Raw genomic sequence first — 12,825 nt, 5'->3', positions numbered from 1 at the left:
TGAGTGTGCCCTGTGAGCACACCCAAAGGGATCTGCTCCATAACCTTGCTGGGCCCCGGGGTTGGCCTGACTGTAATAAACACACCTCCCTCGTACACACCCCAGTCACTGGGGGTCCTTTCACCCCAGTTCACCACAAGGGGTTTACCAACAGCAGCCTCAGTTCTCTGCTTCAGAGGCAGGTAGTAACAAATCATTTATTTTAAATTACAAAACCAGGGTTGTCTTTAGGGAAAAATAAAGAAGAAACTTAGGTTACGTCTAGGAAGCAGCAGTGAAGTGGGAAATGGGGGAAACAGCCATATTTTAGCTGAAGAGATTTGACACAGTAAAGCTGATGGAGAACCCAAAAAACACAAAAAGGGATTGGTTTATATTCTGTTCCTGACTTGAACCTGAACATTTCATAGCCATAAGTCCACAACATTCTACAAAGCACAGTGCAAAACCAAAACTAGTTATATTTAAATATTAAAAATACCAAATCAGACTTCATAAACAGTATTTGATACAACAGTCACAGGCTCCTATAAATGGTGTTGTCTATTAGATGGGTTTAGTATTTGGTCCCGTTTTTCTTCATACGTTTCTATCATTTTCTGCATGTCATGGTCAGCTCCAATAACCTTGAAAAGAAGAGCATGAACATTAGAAATAACTGACACCATATAACATAGGGGGTTTTGAGCAAAACAGAAGAGGACTAGCACTGAAGCCAAACCAAGACACTCCTGGGGTCTGTCCAAATCACTTTCCATTTGAAATCTGGCATTCCCTGAAAAGTTACATGGCTGATCCTGCAACCATCACAGTGAACAGACCCTCAAATTCCACAAAGAGATGGAAAACCACACTTCTATGCTATACACTACACATGTCTGTAAACAGTTTTCTGAGGTTCTCATTCTCCAAGGTTACCAGAAAAGCAGATTTATTTACTTTTACCACTAAATGCTCTTATTATTTGAAAAGTACAATCCTCCACATGCCTAATTGGTTATAATTAAAGTAATACTCACAAGCACTGGGCAGGAAACTTCAAACAGTGCACGTTTAATGAGCCACTCTTCATAGAGCTCATGAATAGCTTCTAAATATTCCTAGAAAAGAGGCACTGGAATAACACATATGCCCAGGGATGAAACACACACTGCAATTTCTCCATTTGGTAAGCAAAAACACAGAAAAGCCAGCACTGGATATTTCCACTAACAAAACATACAAAGCATACAAAGGTTTCACAAAACATTAATTCCCAGCACAAGGTTTTACTCCATAAAGAACCTCAAAGACACAGTTTACAGGAGCACAGGGCTCTCAGCTCCTTTTAAGATCAAGCAACCCTGATTCTCTCCCACAGATATCATGTGGTTCAAGATTTTACAGAGGAGAATCCAACAAAGAGAAGTAAGCACACCAAGGGCAAGGCTGCAAAGAATATGTACTGGAGGCACTTTGTGTGTTAAAACATGTTCCTAAAATTCCCAGTTCCCTTTCTCCTGACTCACTCAATTTCCTCTAAAAGCTTTTCTGCCTGTCATCAACTCCTGGGTGTTTTTTTCTTGGAGACCACTTTACATTGTTCATTCCAAACTGCTCCCCCAGCCCTGTGAAACAACACAAGGACTCTCCGAATCCATCACAACAAGGACTTACTCTCAATGCAAAATTTCACATGGCCCAAAATGGAGCTCTTTGCCACTGACAGTTGCTTCTCCTGGACTGCCCAGCACTGGAGGTACAGCAGACAGCTGTGTGTGCAGAGGGAACCCCATTTGTGTCTGGGCAGGCTTTCTTTAGTTAATTCATTCACCAAACTGGCACAGAAAGGGATCCTTCCATTGCCACAGTTAATTTTAAAGCACATTCCCACACTTAAAATTTTCCAGAAGATTGCTTCTTTTCAGACACAAGCAGAGACACTTTTCCTGCATAAACATCCTGGTAACAGCAGACAACAAAGTGCCCACAGAAATCTCCAGCACCTGCATACCCAGGTATTTGTGCTTCAACTGGGTGCTTTTATGCCATTTAATGGTACAAAAGCAATTGACTTTTTGCATCTTAGAGAAGATTAACAGTTGATTAATACTCCACCTAAAGTCAGCTATAGTACAGTGTTTACTAAAACATAACACTTGGGACAGTCAGTGTGCATGACAGATCATTTTTTAAAAATAAATCAAAATTAAATTGTGGAAACAGCTGCACCACATTTTGGCAGCACACTCAGGACACCATTTTAGAATTTAGATTGGAATCATTATGTTTTTAAGGCTCCTTGTAACCACATACATTGGAGCAACTCCTTACCAGAGGAATGATCTTTTCTTCTTCCCTGCATCGTGTTTTTAACCTCTCATAACAAACTTTAGGAGATGTCTGCAGATAAACTGTTATAACAAAAATTAGAATAGGTATGATCAAGGATCAGCTTTAAAAGCAAAGAAGAACTATAGAAGGAAAGAATCCTGACTTGGGTACCACCACTGAGCCCCCCTTTGGCTCGACCATTAATCCATCCACGAACCACCCACAAATCCAAGCTGTCAGATGCTACATGTTACAACCACTATTACACTGAATAATGTGATTATTTATTACCCAACATACAAGAATTATTTTTAATCCCAGTAAAGAAATCCACTCAGAAACACACCCCTCCAGATCCCACGGAAATTTTACCTATCAAATCCACTGAAACATCAATGTTGTTCTTGATCCAGTCAAACCATTCACTTAGCACAGCATAATCCACCTCTGGCATTTTTCCACTGAACAAACAGAAGAGCCATCACTCACTGAACAGCATGCAGAGATCAATTCTAAACTCTGTTTTTTCTCACCAAACTAGAATTGCTCCCCATTTATTCCAGCATATATGAAAAGAAAACAACACCAATGTTATTCCCACTCAAATTGAAGGCCACATAAACCATTGTCTATACAAGAGAAAGATCAAATATTTTTCTTTTAAGTGCTTATTAAAACAAAGTTTCTATTATTAATAGTTAAAAACATTAATTATTTTTTTCCACTACAGTTAAGAAATAATTACTTTGGTGACAAGGAAGAAAATATTACCACAGCGACATTCACACAATAACAGCAAATTAGTGTCAGTGGTTATTTATTGCTCAGGTTCTTTGGATCAGGATCATTTCAAATCTATCTGCAGTGCATGTCACCAGAAGGGCTGGGTTTACTCAGCAGCACTGACAATTCCTTACAGAAGCCACAGTAAAGAGCGTGAAAAAATAATGACACTGTAAACAAATTTATTCCCACTGTAAGAAATATCTGTGGAAAGAGTAGTGAAATATTCAACATGCTTAATTGGAGCTCTGTACTCAGAGAGCACAGACAACATAGACAACTGTCCCAACTATCTCACCAAGAATAATAAAATATCAGACAGGGAGTTACAGAGAACATGTTAAGAATCACATTAGTATTTTATAATAAAAACGTTCTGGTTTTATTAGTCTCAGATTTTCACTTATTACCATATTCCTAGTAGTCAAATATTACTAGTTTTACATTATCCTGTCTTCAAAACTGGTGACAGTAACACATACTCCACACTCCTTCCTAAATGCCTCTGCAATAAAAATATAAAAAGAGATGGAGTTGGAAGGCTCCTGTCCTCTGCAGCTGAATGATTCACACCAGTTACAACATTTTAAATAGTGAAGAACGAGATTCCACAGATTTCTAAGCCCTTCTCCTGGCAATGTGCTTTGATCACTGGCAAAACAGAGGAGAGATAATACAGGAAGGTATTTCCCTTTAGGTTTGTAAGAAAGCAAAACCCGTATTTGTACCCCCTCAATTCTTTATCTGCCATCCAGCTGAATGTTCCATCTCCCAAAATGGGATTTCCCACTTCCTAAAATGGGATATCCCCCCAGAAATGGGATAACAAGTCATTGCTATTCCTCTAATACACCAATCACATACATTCCTGGGTAGCAGGGACCTACGTAAGCCAAATACTGATTCTGCTACTTTTCTCCAGGATAGATGGGGAAAACTGGAAGGTCAAAAGGAATTGGAAATAAGAAAAAGCACCATTATTCTTACCCTAAAAGATGGTAACATCCAAGTCAATTCTGCACTGACCTGCCCTACAGACAACCTGCCTTTGCTTCCCCTTTGTCATGGAGTACCCTGGATAATCCTGTGAGGATTCTGGATCAGGCTCAAGATCCATATACAGGGAATGTACAAGGCACAAAAGGGTGTTCTCATTTCTGAGGTTTGCTGACATTTGACTCCTGCCAAGTCAACTTTTCACTGCAGAAGTTGAACATGAACAGACTGAGCTTTGTATCATAAATAACTACAAATTCCAAGGGGACAGAGGGAATTGGTGGTGCTCAGACCCTGCAGCACAGCCTGCACGCTCCTGTGCACACATTTAGATTTCTCCTGGTTTTACACCTGACATGAGTGTGCCTTTCATGCCAGACTCAAGACACAACTGCACTCAGACTGTAATCCCAGACCTTGGACACTCGTGCCTCTCTCCACCTGCCACAGACACTCCCAGCAGTTGCTCACAATTGAAGCCTTCCATCATTGTTGTAAATCTTTCTCTGGTTCTCTCTCTGGGACAAAGCCTGCAGAGCCAAAACTGAGTGACTGGATCAAAGGAGAACTGATATCCCTGATGTTCCCACAGCTCTTCATCCCTTGCTTCAACTGACCATTCTCCTAAAGGAGCAGAGTTTGTGCAGACATGAGAGAACAGCGACAGGGGGGACCTTCTCAGCCTCACAACTCCCTGACAGGAGGGGGGAACCAGGGGGGGTCGGGCTCTGCTCCCAGGGAACAAGGGACAGGAGGAGAAGAAACAGCCTCAGGCTGTGCCAGGAGAGGATCAGGTTGGAGATTAGGAAAAATTCCTTCATGGAAAGGGTTGTCCAGCCCTGGCACAGCTGCCCAGGGCAGTGGTGGAGTCCCCCATCCCTGGGGGGATGTAAAATCCATGTGGATGCAGCACTTGGGGACATGAGTTAGTGGTGGCCTTGGCAGTGCTGGGGAAAACTTGGACTTGATGATGTTAAGAGTCTCTGCCAACCTAAACAATTCTATGATTCTTCTCCATCTTTAGGACTGGGACCATAAGCAGTACCTTCTCTTACAGAAAAGAAAGCACAAAATAACCTCTGCTCTGCACTTTGCTTTTGGCCACTACCAGTGACAGGGTATGAGGGAGGCCAGATTCACTTATTTTTTTAATGTGATACAAAATAGCTGTATTCATACAGCCCCAATTATTCCTTGTTTTATTTAAAATCCTTTTACACACCCTTTTCTTCTGGCTTGTTATTGGTAGCACCAGCTGCCTTCTAGCTTGCTGCAACAAAACAAAGCAAATGCTTTTCATCCAACATTAAAGAGTGCTAAAGCCATGGAACACCTTAGATGCCCTTAAAATGTTATTACAGAATTAACACATGGAGTTGACACAACCAGACTTTGCCTCATAGCAACTGAGTTGAGTCTTTGGGACAAAAGCACTTTGTCTACAGTGAAAAAGAAAAGTCAGTAATTAAAAACAAGAAGGATATTCCAGGACACTTCAACTGGGATAAATAATGTCTTTCTGTTTGCCTCACATCCTACTGTGTCTCTCCCCACTCCCAAAGCCATTCCTGCAGCACGGATGACACCTTGTGGCAACAAACTGGTTCGTGCCTTGAGGCCACTGAAAAAAACCCACTAAAACAACAGCCTGTTCAATTAAAGGTCAGCATTCCAAACAAACCAAACCCAAAACACTCAGTGGTGGTTACCACTGTTTGGTTAGTTTGGGATGGCTGAGTTGGACATGGGGCAGGTAATAAATAAGTGATTGTTCTTTCTGTACTCACAGCCTGCCAAGGTTTGCAGCCTGGTCTGATCCTGTAAATCCTGAGCCAGAGCAAGTGACTCGAGTTCCTGCTTCTCCCTCAAATTCCTGCTTGCAAGAAACACCAGTCCTGGGTGCCAGGTTAGGTAACATTACCTAGTTCCCTCCTTCCTACAGTGTTATTCTTTATATCTTCCTGGGTTTTAACCTGTTCAGCGTGTGTTTGCTTTGATTTAGCAGGATTTTTGTATTCAGCTGGAGAGCAGATAACTTCAACAGATGTTGTCCAAGTAAAGTCTGTGCTAAACACACAGGAGCACTGCTGAGAAAGGCTCTCTGTGTCCTACAGGTTTTATTTTACCCGTGGGCAGAACATCCTGACCCACCACACTGCCACTCCAGCACAGAACTGACAGATTTCACAGGCCACTTGGATGCATATTACCAAACAAATTACCAGTTGATTTTATAGATATATATATTCACACATATATATAAAAATTAATTAATCCAAGAAAGTGAAGTATAAATTCATGAACCATACCTTCTGTACAAATTTTCCACAAAGATGTGTTTTGCACTGTGAATTGATCTCTCCATCATTCGGACTGGAGAAGTCTACAAAATAAAACTTGACAGTGTACATTTTTCAGCATGTTTGTTATCTTTTCAGACTCACACTGCACATTATATGAAACATATATGATTTTCAGATCTTTCTTTCAGATTTTGTGACAAACAAACTTACTGGGAAGGTGGGAACCACAAAAAAACCAAGGATTCCTGATCTTATTTATGGTCACTGCATTATTAAACAGCTACATAACTAATTTGTTACTCATACTCATACACAATTTTCAGCATTCGGTTCATTTGAATGAACTTTTTCTGCAACAGAACAGGATTTCTATTGTCTTGGAAAAACAACTCTTCAAAAATCTAATGTTTGTATGTGCAGTATCACTCACAGGTGGTACTGCTGAAAGTTTGCCCCAACACAAACCCAGAAAATAAAACTTAACAACAATCATTAAGATATAAGCATGGCATCTAAGATCAGATCTTGTAATCAGGGAATGGAAGACAGCATGGAATGTAAGGGAAAGAGTTTGAAGGCAAGAGAATAAACAAATCTTGGTAAAAATGTAGAACACGAAAAATCAATATAGAAAAAGAAAATATTACAAGGAAAAATTATGTAAACCATCTGAAAAAAAAGCAGTAGAAAATGTTAGAAGCGCTTGGAATAAACACAAGAAGCAAGGGCTAAATGAATTACAACATGAGATTATTTAATGTTTGCCAAAGATCTGAAACAGCAAAATTACAGACAAGGCACTGGGGTGAGATGAGGAAGATTCTAGCTCCTCAGGCTGGTGCCAAACCAGCAGCATCAGTTTGGGGAAGTCAAAGTTCTGAGCAGGCAGGAGGCACACGTTTTGCCCCCAGAGCACATGTCTTTGTACCACAAAAATTCCTCCTCAGTGCAGGAACAAAGAATGAACACAAACAGATCCTAACTTTTGAATACAAGGTTAAAAGCATTTCGCACTCGTAACCATATCGAATTCTTTTTTAAATTAGAAAAGAAATGTCTCTTTACCATTGGTCTGGTGTGCTGCTCCAACATGGTCAGCTGGACATAAGTCTGTAACGTTATCCCCCATCTGGAAGCATCTTGGTACATTAAACCCTGGGGTCAGGGATGGAAGGAAGACACAGACATTTGTCAGGTCAAAGAGCCAAACAGTGAAGGTGGTATTTAGTGAGCTCTTACAGTACAACAGCATTGCTACAAGAAGGGCACTTACACAGCAAACACCAGGTTTGACAAGAATTAAGGGATCGTTTGCTCTGCACAATGCAGGTGTAAGAATTATGGCTCTGGTCCTAAGTGGAAGGCTCACTGAAGTCAGCAGGAATTAAGTACTCTGCACATGGGACAGTCAGAACCAAGGCACAGCTCATGTGAGACAGTTCAGATATGTTTAGTAATTAAAAAAACATATCTACTACTTTATCTTTGTGCACTGACAGACTCTCAGTACACCCAGTCCAGCCAGAAATCATATATGGTCCAGTAAGTATGGTCTGGGCCTCAGAAAAGGTGTCCTTGAACACACACAACTGTTCTTCCTACAGGATTCTCAAAGCAGGTCTCAGGTAGCTCCTCCACTCTGATTGCTGCAATTCCACACACACACACACACACACACTCACTGGCAACAGGCTATCCTGCAAAGCACAGAAAAGATCTTACTCAAAATAAGACATCATTCAGTGTCTATTTGGTGAGGTGACAAGTTTTAAGGCAGCAGCACAGCCTGAGCCCACAAATCTGACCTCCTCCTTCTCTCCCTGCCCAACATCACACTTTCTCAGTGTTCCAAAACACACAGACTGCTGTGCTGATGCCAAGCACGCCCCACCCCTCTACTAACAATAAGAAAGTAAGGTATCAGTAACTCCTAGGAGGGAGAATTTACTTTTCCAGAGGACCTATGGTAGCATTGATAGTATCACACACACATTTGCCCTTGTGTGCTTTGAGGTGTGTCCATGCCACTCTGCTGGCAGCAAATCCCACCAGCCTGAGCACAGATCTGTCCTCAGCCAGCAGTGAGGTTTCTGCAGGCAGGGGATCCCCAAGCAGAACTGCCATCAGGAATAGTTCCAGCAGCCCAGCAAAGCCAGTGTGCAGTGCAGGCAGAGCCCTGGCTGCTGCCTCCGAGCACAGCTGGGACCCAGGGACGTCCTTGTGGGGAACAGTTCCAAGCAGCCCTGGCTACCCAAAAAACACAAACCCTCAACACCTCAACTGGGTTGAGTTTTCCTAACCTTCAGCAGTCACAGAATCATAGAATGCTAAGGAATTGGAAGAGATCTTAAAGCTTATCTAGTCCCATCCCCCCTGCTGTGGGCAGGGACACCTTCCACCAGCCCAGGTTGCTCCAAGCCCCATCTGACCCGGCCTTGGACACTCCCAGGGATCCAGGGGCAGCCACAGCTGCCCTGGGCAACCTGGGCCAGGGCCTCCCCACCCTCACAGGGAACAATTTCTTCATAATATCCCATTTTACCCTACTCTCTGGCAGTGTGAAGCCATTCCCTGTGTCCTGTCACTCCAGTTCCTGATGAACAGTCCCTCTCCAACTTCCCTACAGCCCCTTCAGACCCTGGAAGGTGCTGTGAGGTCTCCACACAACCTTCTCCTCTCCAGGCTGAACAGCCCCAGCTCTCCCCTCCTGTCTCCACAGGGGAGATGCTTCAGTCCCTTTATCAACTTTGTAGCCTCCTCTGGACTTGCTCCAACATTTCCATGTCCTTCTTATCTTGGGACACCACAACTGTGCAGTGTTGCTGTCAAACAACATTAACTGACCAGATCCACCCCTCACTTAGAGTGATTCTTTCAAACAGGCATAAGTAGATTTAGAAACAACTGTCACACTCAGGGCTTACCTTTATGGGAATTTCTTTAGCTCATACCATGTAAGAAACCCCTTACCAAAACCACATTTTATAGGCAATGTTTCTATTATGTCTTAATCATAGTAAAAAAACCTTTTGCTTCATGAAACTTTATTTTTTGCTGTGTGAGATTCTGACCACAGCTTTCCTAACAGTCTTGCTGGTTGGTAAGAAGTTGTCACACGTGTACTTCTAAAAGAACAGTCACTGTAATTGCAGAAATCATTTCTGTCACTTACCAGGATATTATGACCACGAACATTCCTCCACTTCATCAAGGGTTCTTTAAAAACCTTGTTAAAAAGAACTCCATGTTAACTCTATGTTAAACACATTTTAGATGCAAAACACTTTATGTGACTCTACAAGTCTGCAACTATTTTTAAGGATTGCTCATTCAGTAAGTCAGAGTATTCACGACTTGTATTGGAAAGCTCACCCCTCTTAAAAAAACAGCACTGAATCCTGAACACAAAAAGTAACAGCAAAAACTCTAAAAATAGAAAAATATCAACATATAACACCATCTTAGCATTTTTAAACTACCAAAGTAAAACACCTAATGAGCCTGGACAGAATTTCTTTTTTTTTGAGTCAAAATCAGTCCCACATAAGGGAAAGTACTGCTTAGCAGAGTCCTGATTCCATTTAATGACCTGCCAATTACCTCACAAATTCATGTCAGAGAAACTAACACTTGGCACAAAGAGGATCAGACTGCTATCATATTAGTTTTAATTCTATTTTTTTGTTTTAACAAACAAAATGTATTCAAAACCTTTACAAAATTAATCAGAAAAGCTTCTACCCTGAATAGGTAAAATGACAAGACTTACCTGGTTCAAACAGGGTCTAAAACTCCAACCACAAAGCCAGGCCTAAGAGAGTTAACTAGCTACTTAAAAAATGTTGCACTATAGGCAAATTAAAGTCTGCTATCTTTTGGGTTAACAGTTAATTACTCCATAAGGATCATTTCTGTTAAATTACCAAATAACATCTGGCAACCCAGCATTTCCACGGGGACTCCTAAAACTTACTATCAAATGTATTGCCAGCTCTGCTGGGAAAAGTATTAATATTTGTTGTACACAAAAACAATTGTTCACTTTGTACACAACAACAATTGTTCACTGGGGTTTGATCTAGATTTTGTTTAAAAATACAATAAGCCTGCCCTTCCCTCAATCTTGTTCTAAGCAACATGAAATCAAATCTCAGATCAGTCTATGAAATCTTTAGGAACAGTTTTAACAGAATTTCCATTTTTCAAAAAAGCCATATATTCACTAGAATCTCAAGTGTGTGACATCAGTATTTTTACATCATTACATCTTTGCTTATTACAAGACACACCTAAGATTTCAGTGACATGAAATGGCAAACAGGCATGTCCAAACATGCCCAACTCCTGTGGGTTGCTGTTACTTTGCAGAGGTACAGACTCCAATCCACAGGTTTTACTGATCTTTTGGCACCCTGTACTTTATTATTTTCTTTTCTGCAATCTGAGTATAAAAATTTGGGAGATGAGGAGGTACCTCAGCAAGCCCCTGGCTCACAACCTGCTGCTCCATTCTGTGTGCCCGAGGAGAACATTTCCAGAGTGTCAGTTCTGTCAGGACAAGCAACTGCTGAATGTTGGAAATAAAGATAAAGAACTGTAGATCCAGTACCTCAATGCTGGTGGTTTGTGCAAAATAATCCAGGCATGTTGTTTTCCCACTTGCAATGTTCCCCTCGATGCATATCTGATGAAAAACAGAGTCATTGTGAGAACAGTGTGTGTGAAAATGTACCCTTCCCATGGCACCAGGCTGGTTCCTTACACTGTGATGAGATTATTCCCCAGGAAGGACTGCTTAAACCTTAAGAGGCACTACATTTTTATTTTCAGAAACTTGAACAACTAAAATAAACTAAGAGAATTTTTTTTCAGCTGTCTTAAAATAATTTATAGCTTCAAGTGATTAAGTTCCAAATAAAAAAAAAAAATCACCACCTGCCAGGGAGGGATGCATAGGGCAATGGCAACGCTACACATGCAACACTGACCCCAAACTGTCAACTGTCCCAACACAATCTCTCACCATTTTCAATTTTTGCACAAATCCCTCACAATTTTATTGGAATTTACAGAACTAGACAAGCATAGCCTTGCACTGACTATGACCCAGTGCCAGACCCAGCACCACACACTGACACAGGCACAGCCAACAGCTGCATATGCTCAAATTATAATGAAATTATAATGAAAGAGGCTGCACGTTTTACTTCATTTTCTGAACAAAATGCAAATACTTACAACTCTCTTTGTATCATCTTTCTTTATCAGAAGTTTTTCTAGAATGGAAATAAACAATAGTTAAAATCAAGGAGGTCTTCATAACTTAGTTATACTGAACATCTTAAGTGAGCCCCTCCATGAAGTTTTTAGGTTCTCTGTTGCTTAATATGCCTGTTTGCTAAATAACCAACTTCAAAGGTTTTAGGTCGTTATTGGGCCATGCACTAGACACATTTTGGCACAGACTGACACAGTTCTAGCTGAAGTTCACCACTGGTAACACTACCGAGAGCAGAACGGTGAGTGCCCACACTTCCACCAGGTTTTTGTTGTTCCTGCTGCTCCTCGGTTGGCACTGGGGAAAAGTGAATTTCGGGAAGGCCAGTCAGGGAGCAGCCCCTGCTGGGTCCACAGGCCCAGCTACAAGGCAGGGGAAGGGTGAAGGCTCCAAGACAAGCAGTTCAAGCACCTTACATCTCAGAACTGCGGTGTAAAACCTGTGTGAGCCATGCTGGGCTTACGGGACCCCTCACCCCACAGAGCACGGGAAGGCAGTGATGGGGGGCAGAGGGGCTGGGGTACCCGGCACGGCCGGGCGGCTGCTCCCCACGGGCACCAGGGGCCCGAGTGCCAGGGTCTGACCCTGACCCTGCTCCCCCAGAGGGTCTGACCCTGACCCTGCTCCCCCAGAGGGTCTGATCCTGATCCTGCTGCCCCAGAGGGTCTGACCCTGACCCTGCTCCCCCAGAGGGTCTGATCCTGATCCTGCTGCCCCAGAGGGTCTGACCCTGATCCTGCTGCCCCAAAGCCGCTCCAGAGGTTCTAATCCGGCTCCTGTTCTCCCAGAAGGTCAAACCTCTCTCCTGCTCCCTCAGAGCCGCTCCAGCGCATCCCAGGCAGCCGCCCGTCCCTTTCCCGAGGGGTACCGGCCCTGCCCGGACAGCCCCGCACCCCCGCCCCGCACTCACGGCCGGCAGTGCCGCGGGGCCCGGGCGGGGCGCGGGGCCCGATCCCGCCCGCCGAGGGCCCGGGGGCAGCGCCGCCCGCACCCCGGCAGCCCCGCGCCCAGGCCGCGCCCCGCCGCCACATGGCCCATCCCCGCCGGCCGGCCCGGCCTTCCGCCGCACGGAGAGCACTTCCTCCGCCCGCGCCCTGAGGCGGGGCCGGGGACGGCCCGGCACCTCCCCCGGCACCTCCCCGGGCACCTTCC

The 12,825-nt window shown here is 43.3% G+C and overlaps 1 protein-coding gene across 2 annotated transcripts; it reads right to left on the bottom strand.

Moving 5' to 3' along the window:
• Positions 1-171: 171 nt before the first annotated feature.
• Positions 172-12,704, bottom strand: TK2 (thymidine kinase 2). Of its 2 annotated transcripts, none has more exons than XM_032701158.1 (10): positions 12,584-12,704; positions 11,634-11,671; positions 11,005-11,079; positions 9,568-9,621; positions 7,461-7,550; positions 6,402-6,475; positions 2,686-2,774; positions 2,314-2,393; positions 1,020-1,100; positions 172-626 (listed from the first exon to the last, which is right to left on the bottom strand). In XM_032701158.1, exons 1-10 carry the CDS (start codon positions 12,702-12,704, stop codon positions 528-530), a joined length of 801 nt encoding a protein of 266 aa, XP_032557049.1. In that variant the 3' UTR covers positions 172-527. The 2 variants fall into 2 exon arrangements, with proteins under 2 accessions (XP_032557049.1, XP_032557050.1); XM_032701159.1 differs by lacking the exon at positions 12,584-12,704 and adding an exon at positions 11,902-12,054.
• Positions 12,705-12,825: the final 121 nt, after the last annotated feature.

Source organism: Chiroxiphia lanceolata, chromosome 13 (assembly GCF_009829145.1).
Source record: "Chiroxiphia lanceolata isolate bChiLan1 chromosome 13, bChiLan1.pri, whole genome shotgun sequence".
Lineage (NCBI taxonomy): Eukaryota > Metazoa > Chordata > Aves > Passeriformes > Pipridae > Chiroxiphia > Chiroxiphia lanceolata.
This window is presented reverse-complemented; position numbering and strand designations above follow the sequence as displayed.